This window comes from Manis pentadactyla, chromosome 16, assembly GCF_030020395.1.
Source record: "Manis pentadactyla isolate mManPen7 chromosome 16, mManPen7.hap1, whole genome shotgun sequence".
NCBI lineage: Eukaryota > Metazoa > Chordata > Mammalia > Pholidota > Manidae > Manis > Manis pentadactyla.
In genome coordinates this window covers 65497749-65512671 of record NC_080034.1, presented here as the reverse complement: position 1 = coordinate 65512671, position 14923 = coordinate 65497749, and the positions used below count along the sequence as shown (strand labels likewise).

The 14923-nt window shown below is 39.1% G+C and overlaps 1 protein-coding gene across 1 annotated transcript in view; it reads right to left on the bottom strand.

Moving 5' to 3' along the window:
- The window catches only part of LOC118914172 (bromodomain adjacent to zinc finger domain protein 2B-like), a 244635-nt gene that overhangs the window by 49009 nt on the left and 180703 nt on the right, over positions 1-14923 (bottom strand). The window contains exon 7 of the mRNA XM_057493900.1: positions 7651-7707. Coding sequence (XP_057349883.1) covers positions 7651-7707 — 57 coding nt within the window. The remainder of the gene's footprint in view (positions 1-7650; positions 7708-14923) is intronic.

Sequence of the window (14923 nt, the reverse complement as noted above, 5' to 3'; positions counted from 1 at the left end):
ATACACATTTGAAATATTTATTTAGATTAGAACTTCAGACCTAAGTATACTCTGAATTTAATCTTTAATCAAGTCAACAAAAGGCATTCATTATTCTCTTCAGCACAGAAATAGGTATAGAATCTTGGCCTTTACTCACCCAGTGTAGAGCTTTCTATTAGTCTGAGTGATTTATATGGATATACGAAAATATACTTCGTAGTGCTTTCATTAGCAATAGCAGAGATAAGCATTATTTATAAATCATTACAGTGGAAGGAGCCAAGATGGCGGTGTGAGTAGAGCGGGTAAACCTCCTCCAAAAACCACGTATATTTTCGAAAATACAACAAATACGACTATCCCTAAAAGAGAGCCCAGAAGATACAGGACAACAACCATGCTACATCCACACCTGCGAGAACCCAGCGCCTCCGAAGGGGGTAAGGTGGAAGCCACAGCCCGGCGGAACACGAGCGCCCCTCACACCAACTACGGGCGGGAGGAGAGGAGTCAGAGCGGGGAGAGAGAGGGAGCCCAGGACTGCTAAATACCCAGCCCCAGACATCCGCACCAGGAGCACAGACACACAGCGTGTGGCGAGCTGGATACTAGAGAAACGGGAAAGTAAAACCTGAGAGCTGTCCCCACAGCCAGAGCCCCTGGGACAAAGAAAAGCGAGTGCTTTTTGAAAGTGTTCAAGGGACAGTAGCCTCACAGGTGGACGGAACCGCCCCGGCGCAATCAGCCCAGTAACTGGGAATTCTGGGGAACTCCGGGTGCCCCAACCCCCTGGGTGGCAGCGCTACTCGGAGGCCCCTCACGGTGACAAACAGCCTCCCTCCCATTTCCCCTCCGACGTGGCTCCGCCATAGCAGAACAGTAGCCTGAGGCCGGCCACTCCCACGGCAGCAGAGCAGAGCTTCCTCCACAACCGCCGGGCAAGAATAAGAAATCCTGTCTGCGCACAGCTGAACAGCACAAGCCGCTAGGGGTTGCCGTTTACCCAGGAGAGGAAGGCCACAAACCAGCAATAAGGGACCTTCACCCAGCCGACGTACACGCCAGCTCCCCACAATTATTTCCATCGCCATGAAAAGACAGAAGAATTTGATACAGACCAGACTAACCCAGACATTAACCCCTCAGAAGGAACCTGGGGAGATAGACCTAACCAATCTCCCTGAAAAATAATTCAAAATAAAGGTCATAACAATGCTGACGGATCTTCGGAGAAATATGCAAGTGCTAAGGGATGAAGTCTGGAGGGAGATTACAGAAATAAAACAATCTCTGGAAGGACTTACGAGCAGACTGGATGAGGTGCAAGAGGCCTTTGATGGAATAGAAACCAGAGAACAGGAACGCAGAGAAGCTGACGCAGAGAGAGATAAAAGGATGTCCAAGAATGAAAGAATATTAAGAGAACTGTGTGGCGTGGCCAAACGGAACAATCTTCAGATTATAGGGGTACCAGAAGAGGAAGAGAGAAAAAAGGGACAGAAAGTGTCCTACAAGAAACAATTGCTGAAAACTTCTGCAAAATGGGGGAGGAAATAGTTGCTCAGACCACGGAAGCACACAGAATTCCAAAGAGGACAACACCAAGACACATAATAATTAAAATGGCAAACATCAAGGACTAGGACAGAGTCTTAAAGAGAGCTAGAGAGAGGAAAAAGGTCACCTACAAAGGAAAACCCATCAGGATATCATCAGACTTCTCAGCAGAAACCTTACAGGCCAGAACAGAATGGCATGATATATTTAATGCAACCAAACATAAGGGCCTTGAACCAAGAATACTCTATCCAGCACGATTATTATTTAAATATGAAGGAGGGAGTAAACAATTCCCAGACAAGCAAAAGTTGAGGGAATTTACCTCCCACAAACCACCTTTACAGGGTAATGTACAGGGGCAGCTCTAGATAGGAGCATGCCTAAGGCTAAACAGATGTCACCAGAGAAAATAACATCACAGCAGAGAAAGCAGACCAACCAAATACTAACTAAAGGCAAAAAATAATGTAAACTACACACAAAAGCAGTTAAAGGAAACACAAAAGAGCACAGATAAAACACGCAAAATATAAAGAATGGAGGAGCAGGAATAAGAAAGGAGAGAAATAAAGAATTACCACACAGTGTCTGTAACTGCTCAATAAGCAAGTGAAGTTAGGCAGTAAGATACTAAAGAAGCAAACCTTGAACCTTTGGTAACTACAAATCTAAAGCCTACAATGGCAATAAGTACATATCTTTCAATAATCACCGTAAATGTAAATAAACTGAATGCAACAATCAAAAGACACAGAGTAATACAATGGATAAAAAAGCAAGACCCATCTATTTGCTGCTTACAAGAGACCCACCTCAAACCGAAACACATACAGAGACTAAAAGTCAAGGGATGGAAAATGATATTCCACGCAAACAACAGGGAGAAAAAAGCAGGAGTTGCAGTACTACAAGCAGACAAAATAGACTTAAAAATAAAGAAAGTCACAATAGATAAAGAAGAGCATTACGTAATGATAAAGTGGTCACTGCAACAAGAGGATATAACCATTAAAAATATTTATGCACCCAACACAGGAGCACCACCATATGTGAAACAAATACCAACAGAACTAAAAGGAGCATATAGAATGCAAAGCATTCCTTTTGGGAGACTTAAATACACCACACACTCCAAAGGATAGATCTCCCAGACAGAAAATAACTAAGCATACAGAGGCGCTGAACAACACACTAGAACAGATGGACCAAATAGACATCTATAGAACTCTATATCCAAAAGGAACACGATACACATTCTTCTCAAGTGCACATGGAACATTCTCCAGAATAGACGAAATACTAGGCCACAAGAAGAGCCTCAGTAAATTCAAAAAAATTGAAATTCTACCAACCAACTTTTCAGACCACAAAGGAATAAAACTAGAACTAAATTGTACAAAGAAAGCAAAAAAGCCCCACAAACACATGGAGGCTTAGCAACGTGCTCCTAAATAATCAATGGATCAACAACCAGATTAAAATACAGATGAAGGAATATATGGAAACAAATGACAATAACACAATGCCCCAAGTTCTGTGGGATGCAGCAAAAGCAGTCTTAAGAGAAAGTATATAGCAATCCACCATATTTAAAGAAGGAAGAAAAATCCCAAATGAACAGTCAAATGTCACAATTATCGAAATTGGAAAAAGAAGAATGAGGCCTAAAGTCAGCAGAAGGAGGGACATTATAAAGATCAACGAAGAAATAAATAAAATTCAGAACAATATATAGAAAAAAAAAATCAATGAAACCAAGAGATGGTTCTTTCAGAAAATAAACAAAATAGACAAGCCTCCAGCCAGACTTATCAAGAGAAAAAGAGAATCAACACACACCAACAGAATCAGAAACGAGAAAGGAAAAATCACGATGAACCCCATAGAAATACAAAGAATTGTTAGAGAATACTATGAAAACCTGTATGCTAATAAGCTGGAAATCCTAGAAGAAATGGACTTCTTAGAAAAATACAACCTTCCAAGACTGACCAAGGAAGAAACACAAAATCTAAACAAACCAATTAAAAGCAAAGAAATTGAAGCGGTAATCAAAAACCTTCCCAGGAACAAAACCCCGGGCCAGATGGATTTACTTCAGAATTTCATCAGACATACAGAGAAGAAATAATACCCATTCTCCTTAAAGTTTTCCAAAAAATAGAAGAGGAGGCAATACTCCCAAACTCATTCTATGAAGCCAACATCACCCTAATATCAAAACCAGGCAAAGACCCCACCAAGAAAGAATATTACAGACAAATATCTCTGATGAACGTAGATGCAAAAATACTCAACAAAATACTAGCAAACCAAATTCAAAAATACATCAAAAAGATCACACACCATGACCAAGTGGGATTCATCCCAGGGATGCAAGGATGGTACAACATTCGAAAACCAGCCAACATCATCCACCACATAAATAAAAAGGACCAACACCACATGACCATCTCCATAGATTCTGAAAAAGCATTCGACAAAATTCAACATCCATTCATGACAAGAACTCTCAACAAAATGGGTATGGAGGGCAAATACCTCAACATAATAAAGGCAACATATGATAAGCCCACAGCCAACATCATACATAACAGTGAGAAGCTGAAAGCTTTTCCTCTGAGAGCGGGAACAAGACAGGGATCCCCATTCTCCCCACTGTTATTCAACATAATACTGGAGGTCCTAGGCACAGGAATTAGACAAAACAAAGAAATACAAGGAACCCAAACTGGTAAGGAAGAGGTTAAACTGTCACTATTCGCAAATGACATGATACTGTACAAAAAAAACTCTAATATGCCCACACCAATATGCAGGTTTGATGCAATCCCTACCAAATTACCAACAACATTGTTCAACGAACTGGAACAAAGAGTTCAACAATTCATATGGAAACACCAAAGACCCCGAATAGCCAAAGAAATCCTGAGAAGGTAGAATAAAGTGGGGGGGGGGGAATCTCACTCCCCAACTTCAAGCTCTACTACAAAGCCACAGTATTCAAAAACTGGACAACTACATGTAAGGGAATGAAACCAGATTATTGTCTAACCCCATAAAAAAAAGAAATCTCAGAATGGATCAAAGATCTGATTGTAAGTCATGAAACCATAAAACTCTTTAAAGAAAACATGGGCAAAACTTTCTTGGACATAAACATGAGCAACTTCTTCATGCACGTATCTCCCCGGGCAAGGGAAACAAAGGCAAAAATGAACAAGTGGGACTATATCAAGCTGAAAAGCCTCTGTACATCAAAGGACGCCATCATTAGAACAGAAAGGTACCCTGCAGTATGGGAGAATATATTAATAAATGACAGATCCGATAAAGGGTTGACATCCAAAATATATAAAGAGCTCACGCACCTCAACAAATAAAAAGTGAATTATCCAATTAAAAAATTAGTAGAGGAGCTGAACAGACAGTTCTCCAAAGAAGAAATTCAGTTGGCGAACAGACATACGAAAAGATGTTCCACATCGCTTGTCATCAGAGAAATGCAAATTAAAGCACAACGAGATATCACCTCACCCAGTAAGGATCGCCACCATCCAAAAGACAAACAACAAATGTTAGCGAGGTTGGAGAGAGAGGGGAAGCCTCCTACACTGCTGGTGGGAATGTAAATTAGTTCAGCCATTGTGGAATGGAGTATGGATGTTCTTCATAAAGCTCAAAATAGACATACCATTTGACCCAGGAATTCCACTTCTAGGAATTTACCCTAAGAATGCAGCAGCCCAGTTTGAAAAAGACACATCCACCCCTATCTTCATCACAGCACTATTTACAATAGCCAAGAAATGAAAGCAACCTAAACGTCCATCAGTAGATGAATGGATAAAGAAGAGGTGGTACATATACACAGTGGAGTATTCTTCAGCCATAAGAACAAAACAAATCCTACCATTTGCAACAATATGGATGGATCTAGAGGGTATTATGCTCAGTGAAATAAGCCAGGCGGAGAAAGACAAGTCCCAAATGACTTCACTCATATGTGGAGTATAAGAACAAAGAAAAATTGAAGGAACAAAACAGCAGCACAATCACAGAACCCAAGAATGGACTCACAGTTACCAAAGGGAAAGTAACTGGGAAGGATGGATGAAAAGGGAGGGATAAGGGCAGGGGAAAAATAAAGAGGGCCTTACGATTAGCATGTATAATGTGGGGTGGGGGCGCGGGGAGGGCTGTGCAGTGCAGGGAAGACAAGTGGTGATTCTACAACATCTTACTATGCTGATAGACAGTGACTGGAAAGGGTTTTGTGGGGGGGACTTGGTGAAGGAGGGAGCCTAGTAAACATAATGTTCTTCATGTCATTGTGGATGAAGGATAACAAAATAAATAGAAAAAAGTAAGAACTCTGACTGTCCTCTACATTTACCTGTTTTCGTTTCTCAGCCTCCAAAAATTTAGCTTTTGCAGCTTCTTCCTTCTTTATCCTCTTAGCCTGTGCATATAAAATAGGTCTCAAAGTCATGCAACAGCACCACCACAAACTGAATATGACCTTACACTTGAAAATGGGGCTCCATGCCTCGCAAGGTTCAAAACAGTATGTAACATGTATGTAGACAATTACAGATTTCCCCTCAGTTTGTTACATTTAACGTACTAATTTCATTTCTAAGGTATAGAATACACTTAAGATATACAAAAAAATTCTTAAATCGTAACAGTATGTCAGGCTTTCTTCTTCAAACTCTGTAAAAATTCTGAAATAATTTGAGTGTTATTTTACCTTAAAACTTAATCACAGAAAAGTGATGTTATGTCATTTGTTGCTTGTTCTCTGATTTTTTAAAGTAAAACATCATCAGTGTAGAAAGTTTTGAAAAACGGGATAGATTTTAACAATAAAGGTTAAAGGACAAATCAGGAACATTTAAAAATGCACGTGTCTACTTTATTTGAAGTTTCTTTTATAATACTTAAAATCTGAGATAAATACATTACTTAAATAACTTAAATGAAACGTTAAAGTCGATTTAATCGACTGTGGTTAAATTCAAGGTATTTTTCCCTAATATAATAGAAACATAACCTTTAATGAAGCACATCCTGAATATCAAGCTCATGCTATCAAATTTGAGCTTTATACTCTTCAAGTCATTAACTAGTAGCTTCATAATTATCTAGTAGTAATTGCCAATGTACTTTAATATTTTCAATTTGTAGGGTTTTAAAATTAATTTGAAATGGGTAAGGGAATATGTGTATATATTTTTAGAAGGATAAGACCTGTAACTGTGAAAACCTCAGCTAACCGCCTTGATCAGGGAATAAGCCGATTTTTACGGCAACAGTTTCCCGAACAGCTAAGGGTTTGGGATATAATAATTTTCAACATTAAAAAGCTTATTTTGGACAAAAGTACTTTGAATAATTTTGAGACATATACATGTACAGCTTAGACACAGTACACTTAACATAATTTGACTTTTTCTTGAGGACTTGGGCAGTTACTCTTGACATAAGTTACTCTACTACACAGTTTGATAACAGAAATGCCTTTTGGCCATAAAGGTGTTGAAAATTGCTTCCTTTTTAACTACAAGATTACAGACTGTTGCTAGGGTTTGGAGTTTCTGTTTATCCTATTTTCCCTTGCTGTCTTAGCTATTCCTTTTGCTGTTGCCAGGATGTCCTTGAGCCTTATTCTGTCAGCCAAGTTCTGTCCGAACTCAGAAAACAAAGATGGTTAAACTGTTGGCACATTGAACACTCCTACTTTTGTCATGTTTCATTTCTAAATGAAAACCAGGTATCTAAATATAAGACATAATGAAGTTTTGAAAAGTAAAGAGCATGAGTTTTAGCATATGATCATTATGACTATATTGGCTATTGAGAGGTTTCCCCTTTTTTTTTTCTTATTTCGTGGATTTTCACTATTAGGATTAGATAAACTTGCTAAGTATGGTTCAGAGAGGTCCTTATTCTAAGCAATATGTATACAGATAATTTGTGATGGACATGTTAATTTGTATGAGTGAGAGAAGAGAAAAGACTAATAAAATTTTCATTTTTCAGACTTTAAATTACATGGCTATATTACTTTAAACATATCAAATTTAAGAATTCTACCTCTAGAATTTGCTGGGCTCGAAGTTCCTTTTCCATTCTGATTCGTTGTATTCTCTTAATTCTTTCCTATAGGAAAAATTATGACAATTTTAGATAATTAACTATCTAGGTGGAAGGTATTTAAGTGGAATCAAATAATGAAAGATGTAAGTACAGATTTACCAAAGGTTGCCCATGCTCGATATAAATTTTAATTATTTACTTTAACATTATATACATGCCACCTGTCTTAAATTGCTATGACTTTATAAAATGTCTCAAAACAATTTTAAAATACAAATGCTAAATAAGTATATAGAAACAACATAAACCAAGCTGGTTAAACTCAAGTCTTTATAAATATTTGCAAGTACAAGTAATACTCATTCGGAAATAAATATTGGACAGACAAGTAGGATAAAACAGTCTATCAGGAAATCAGGACACCTAAGGATAGTCCTGAGTTACTGTCACTCATTGCATGAACTTGAACAAATAGAACTACTCTTGCATAAAATAGGGGAGGCACTTGCTCTTTTTCTCACTGTCACAATTATATTAAAAAAGTTTTAAAAAGTGCACAGTACATCACGATTGCGTGAAGTATTAACAATTGCCGTAACATGATAAATGACATTTCTTTCAATAAATGCAGCAGGCCAAATACAGAAATAATTTGTAATACATTATAAGTGGTGCTCAAATTCTCTAAATGTCATGTACTAGCTATTGTTTGAATTCAGCAATCTAAATTTTGATAATGTGACATTTTCATTTTAAAAAACCATTCCATATGCTATAAGCACATCGTTAACAATTTTAAATTCATATATCCCTTTGAAAGTCCCAAATTGACACTGATGAGGATACTTTTAAAAGAATACACCTAAATACCCATACTTGCAAATTGCAGCTTTCCTAGGACTTTCAGAGCCAACACATTTTATACTACCGTTTATTACAATACTAACCCCTATTTCCAATGCTAGTTGTACCTTTTGAAGCTATACTTTAATACATTTTTATTTCTTTTTTTCAATTGATGTGATTGATCCCCTGCAGGATAATGAGATTTCTGGAATTTCTGTTGTGATTTTAGAAGACTGATCACATTGTATGATTTTGCTGATTGTGATCCTAGGTTTTGAATATTATAGCTTGACTAAAATAAACATACAAGTGTATCTTTTGTTTTATTTACAAGTGTTAGAGAAGGTTGAACTGGATACACATTTGAAATATTTATTTAGATTAGAACTTCAGACCTAAGTATACTCTGAATTTAATCTTTAATCAAGTCAACAAAAGGCATTCATTATTCTCTTAAGCACAGAAATAGGTATAGAATCTTGGCCTTTACTCACCCAGTGTAGAGCTTCCTATTAGTCTGAGTGATTTATATGGATATACGAATATATACTTGGTAGTGCTTTCATTAGCAATAGCAGATAAGCATTATTTATAAATTATTACAGTGGAAGGAGCCAAGATGGCGGTGTGAGTAGAGCGGGGAAACCTCCTCCAAAAACCACGTATATTTTCGAAAATACAACAAATACGACTATCCCTAAAAGAGAGACCAGAAGATACAAGACAACAACCATGCTACATCCACAACTGCGAGAACCCAGCACCTCCGTAGGGGGAAAGATGGAAGCCACAGCCCGGCAGAACACGAGTGCCCCACACTTCAACTCCAGGCGGGAGGAGAGGAGTCAGAGTGGGGAGGGAGAGGGAGCCCAGGACTGCTAAATACCCAGCCCCAGACATCCGCACCAGGAGCACAGACACACAGCGTGTGGCGAGCTGGATACTAGAGAAACGGGAAAGTAAAACCTGAGAGCTGTCCCCACAGCCAGAGCCCCTGGGACAAAGAAAAGCGAGTGCTTTTTGAAAGTGTTCAAGGGACAGTAGCCTCACAGGAGGACGGAACCGCCCCGGCGCAATCAGCCCAGTAACTGGGAATTCTGGGGAACTCCGGGTGCCCCAACCCCCTGGGTGGCAGCGCTACTCGGAGGCCCCTCACGGTGACAAACAGCCTCCCTCCCATTTCCCCTCCGACGTGGCTCCGCCATAGCAGAACAGTAGCCTGAGGCCGGCCACTCCCACGGCAGCAGAGCAGAGCTTCCTCCACAACCGCCGGGCAAGAATAAGAAACCCTGTCTGCGCACAGCTGAACAGCACAAGCCGCTAGGGGTCGCCGTTTACCCAGGAGAGGAAGGCCACAAACCAGCAAGAAGGGACCTTCACCCAGCCGACATACATGCCAGCTCCCCACAACTATTTCCATTGACATGAAAAGACAGAAGAATTTGATACAGACCAGACTAACCCAGACATCCACCCCTCAGAAGGAACCTGGGGAGATAGACCTAAACAATCTCCCTGAAAAATAATTCAAAATAAAGGTCATAACCATGCTGACGGATCTTCGGAGAAATATGCAAGAGGTAAGGGATGAAGTCTGGAGGGAGATTACAGAAATAAAACAATCTCTGGAAGGACATAAGAGCAGACTGGATGAGGTGCAAGAGGCCTTTGATGGAATAGAAACCAGAGAACAGGAACGCAGAGAAGCTGACGCAGAGAGAGATAAAAGGATGTCCAAGAATGAAAGAATATTAAGAGAACTGTGTGGCGTGGCCAAACAAATGGAACAATCTTCAGCTTATAGGGGTACCAGAAGAGGAAGAGAGAAAAAAGGGACAGAAAGTGTCCTACAAGAAACAATTGCTGAAAACTTCTGCAAAATGGGGGAGGAAATAGTTGCTCAGACCACGGAAGCACACAGAATTCCAAAGAGGACAACACCAAGACACATAATAATTAAAATGGCAAACATCAAGGACTAGGACAGAGTCTTAAAGAGAGCTAGAGAGAGGAAAAAGGTCACCTACAAAGGAAAACCCATCAGGATATCATCAGACTTCTCAGCAGAAACCTTACAGGCCAGAACAGAATGGCATGATATATTTAATGCAACCAAACACAAGGGCCTTGAACCAAGAATACTCTATCCAGCACGATTATTATTTAAATATGAAGGAGGGAGTAAACAATTCCCAGACAAGCAAAAGTTGAGGGAATTTACCTCCCACAAACCACCTTTACAGGGTAATGTACAGGGGCAGCTCTAGATAGGAGCATGCCTAAGGCTAAACAGACGTCACCAGAGAAAATAAAATCACAGCAGAGAAAGCAGAACAAACAAATACTAACTAAAGGCAAAAGATAATATAAACTACACACAAAAGCAGTTAAAGGAAACACAAAAGAGCACAGAATAAAACACGCAACATATAAAGAATGGAGGAGGAGGAATAAGAAAGGAGAGAAATAAAGAATTACCACACAGTGTCTGTAACTGCACAATAAGCAAGTGAAGTTAGGCAGTAAGATACTAAAGAAGCAAACCTTGAACCTTTGGTAACTACAAATCTAAAGCCTACAATGGCAATAAGTACATATCTTTCAATAATCACCGTAAATGTAAATAAACTGAATGCAACAATCAAAAGACACAGAGTAATACAATGGATAAAAAAGCAAGACCCATCTATTTGCTGCTTACAAGAGACCCACCTCAAACCGAAACACATACAGAGACTAAAAGTCAAGGGATGGAAAATGATATTCCACGCAAACAACAGGGAGAAAAAAGCAGGAGTTGCAGTACTACAAGCAGACAAAATAGACTTAAAAATAAAGAAAGTCACAATAGATAAAGAAGAGCATTACGTAATGATAAAGTGGTCACTGCAACAAGAGGATATAACCATTAAAAATATTTATGCACCCAACACAGGAGCACCACCATATGTGAAACAAATACCAACAGAACTAAAAGGAGCATATAGAATGCAAAGCATTCCTTTTGGGAGACTTAAATACACCACACACTCCAAAGGATAGATCTCCCAGACAGAAAATAACTAAGCATACAGAGGCGCTGAACAACAAACTAGAACAGATGGACCAAATAGACATCTATAGAACTCTATATCCAAAAGCAACACGATACACATTCTTCTCAAGTGCACATGGAACATTCTCCAGAATAGACGAAATACTAGGCCACAAGAAGAGCCTCAGTAAATTCAAAAAAATTGAAATTCTACCAACCAACTTTTCAGACCACAAAGGAATAAAACTAGAACTAAACTGTACAAAGAAAGCAAAAAAGGCCCACAAACACATGGAGGCTTAGCAACGTGCTCCTAAATAATCAATGGATCAACAACCAGATTAAAATACAGATGAAGGAATATATGGAAACAAATGACAATAACACAATGCCCCAAGTTCTGTGGGATGCAGCAAAAGCAGTCTTAAGAGAAAGTATATAGCAATCCACCATATTTAAAGAAGGAAGAAAAATCCCAAATGAACAGTCAAATGTCACAATTATCGAAATTGGAAAAAGAAGAACGAATGAGGCCTAAAGTCAGCAGAAGGAGGGACATAATAAAGATCAACGAAGAAATAAATAAAATTCAGAACAATATATAGAAAAAAAAAAAATCAATGAAACCAAGAGATGGTTCTTTCAGAAAATAAACAAAATAGACAAGCCTCCAGCCAGACTTATCAAGAGAAAAAGAGAATCAACACACACCAACAGAATCAGAAACGAGAAAGGAAAAATCACGATGAACCCCATAGAAATACAAAGAATTGTTAGAGAATACTATGAAAACCTGTATGCTAATAAGCTGGAAATCCTAGAAGAAATGGACTTCTTAGAAAAATACAACCTTCCAAGACTGACCAAGGAAGAAACACAAAATCTAAACAAACCAATTAAAAGCAAAGAAATTGAAGCGGTAATCAAAAACCTTCCCAGGAACAAAAACCCCGGGCCAGATGGATTTACTTCAGAATTTCATCAGACATACAGAGAAGAAATAATACCCATTCTCCTTAAAGTTTTCCAAAAAATAGAAGAGGAGGCAATACTCCCAAACTCATTCTATGAAGCCAACATCACCCTAATATCAAAACCAGGCAAAGACCCCACCAAGAAAGAATATTACAGACAAATATCTCTGATGAACGTAGATGCAAAAATACTCAACAAAATACTAGCAAACCAAATTCAAAAATACATCAAAAAGATCACACACCATGACCAAGTGGGATTCATCCCAGGGATGCAAGGATGGTACAACATTCGAAAACCAACCAACATCATCCACCACATAAATAAAAAGGACCAACACCACATGACCATCTCCATAGATTCTGAAAAAGCATTCGACAAAATTCAACATCCATACATGACAAGAACTCTCAACAAAATGGGTATGGAGGGCAAATACCTCAACATAATAAAGGCAACATATGATAAGCCCACAGCCAACATCATACATAATAGTGAGAAGCTGAAAGCTTTTCCTCTGAGAGCGGGAACAAGACAGGGATCCCCATTCTCCCCACTGTTATTCAACATAATACTGGAGGTCCTAGGCACGGGAATTAGACAAAACAAAGAAATACAAGGAAACCAAACTGGTAAAGAAGAGGTTAAACTGTCACTATTCGCAAATGACATGATACTGTACAAAAAAACCTCCAATATGCCCACACCAATATGCAGGTTTGATGCAATCCCTACCAAATTACCAACAACATTGTTCAACGAACTGGAACAAATAGTTCAAAAATTCATATGGAAACACCAAAGACCCCGAATAGCCAAAGAAATCCTGAGAAGGGAGAATAAAGTGTGTGGGGGGGGAATCTCACTCCCCAACTTCAAGCTCTACTACAAAGCCACAGTATTCAAAAACTGGACAACTACATGTAAGGGAATGAAACCAGATTATTGTCTAACCCCATAAAAAAAAGAAATCTCAGAATGGATCAAAGATCTGATTGTAAGTCATGAAACCATAAAACTCTTTAAAGAAAACATGGGCAAAAGTTTCTTGGACAAAAACATGAGCAACTTCTTCATGCACGTATCTCCCCGGGCAAGGGAAACAAAGGCAAAAATGAACAAGTGGGACTATATCAAGCTGAAAAGCCTCTGTACATCAAAGGACGCCATCATTAGAACAGAAAGGTACCCTGCAGTATGGGAGAATATATTAATAAATGACAGATCCGATAAAGGGTTGACATCCAAAATATATAAAGAGCTCACGCACCTCAACAAATAAAAAGTGAATTATCCAATTAAAAAATTAGTAGAGGAGCTGAACAGACAGTTCTCCAAAGAAGAAATTCAGTTGGCGAACAGACATACGAAAAGATGTTCCACATCGCTTGTCATCAGAGAAATGCAAATTAAAGCACAACGAGATATCACCTCACCCAGTAAGGATCGCCACCATCCAAAAGACAAACAACAAATGTTAGCGAGGTTGGAGAGAGAGGGGAAGCCTCCTACACTGCTGGTGGGAATGTAAATTAGTTCAGCCATTGTGGAATGGAGTATGGATGTTCTTCATAAAGCTCAAAATAGACATACCATTTGACCCAGGAATTCCACTTCTAGGAATTTACCCTAAGAATGCAGCAGCCCAGTTTGAAAAAGACACATCCACCCCTATCTTCATCACAGCACTATTTACAATAGCCAAGAAATGAAAGCAACCTAAACGTCCATCAGTAGATGAATGGATAAAGAAGAGGTGGTACATATACACAGTGGAGTATTCTTCAGCCATAAGAACAAAACAAATCCTACCATTTGCAACAATATGGATGGATCTAGAGGGTATTATGCTCAGTGAAATAAGCCAGGCGGAGAAAGACAAGTCCCAAATGACTTCACTCATATGTGGAGTATAAGAACAAAGAAAAATTGAAGGAACAAAACAGCAGCACAATCACAGAACCCAAGAATGGACTCACAGTTACCAAAGGGAAAGTAACTGGGAAGGATGGATGAAAAGGGAGGGATAAGGGCAGGGGAAAAATAAAGAGGGCCTTACGATTAGCATGTATAATGTGGGGTGGGGGCCCGGGGAGGGCTGTGCAGTGCAGGGAAGACAAGTGGTGATTCTACAACATCTTACTATGCTGATAGACAGTGACTGGAATGGGTTTCGTGGGGGGGACTTGGTGAAGGAGGGAGCCTAGTAAACATAATGTTCTTCATGTCATTGTGGATGAAGGATAACAAAATAAATAGAAAAAAGTAAGAACTCTGACTGTCCTCTACATTTACCTGTTTTCGTTTCTCAGCCTCCAAAACTTTGGCTTTTGCAGCTTCTTCCTTCTTTATCCTCTTAGCCTGTGCATATAAAATAGGTCTCAAAGTCATGCAACAGCACATCTACAAACTGAATATGACCTT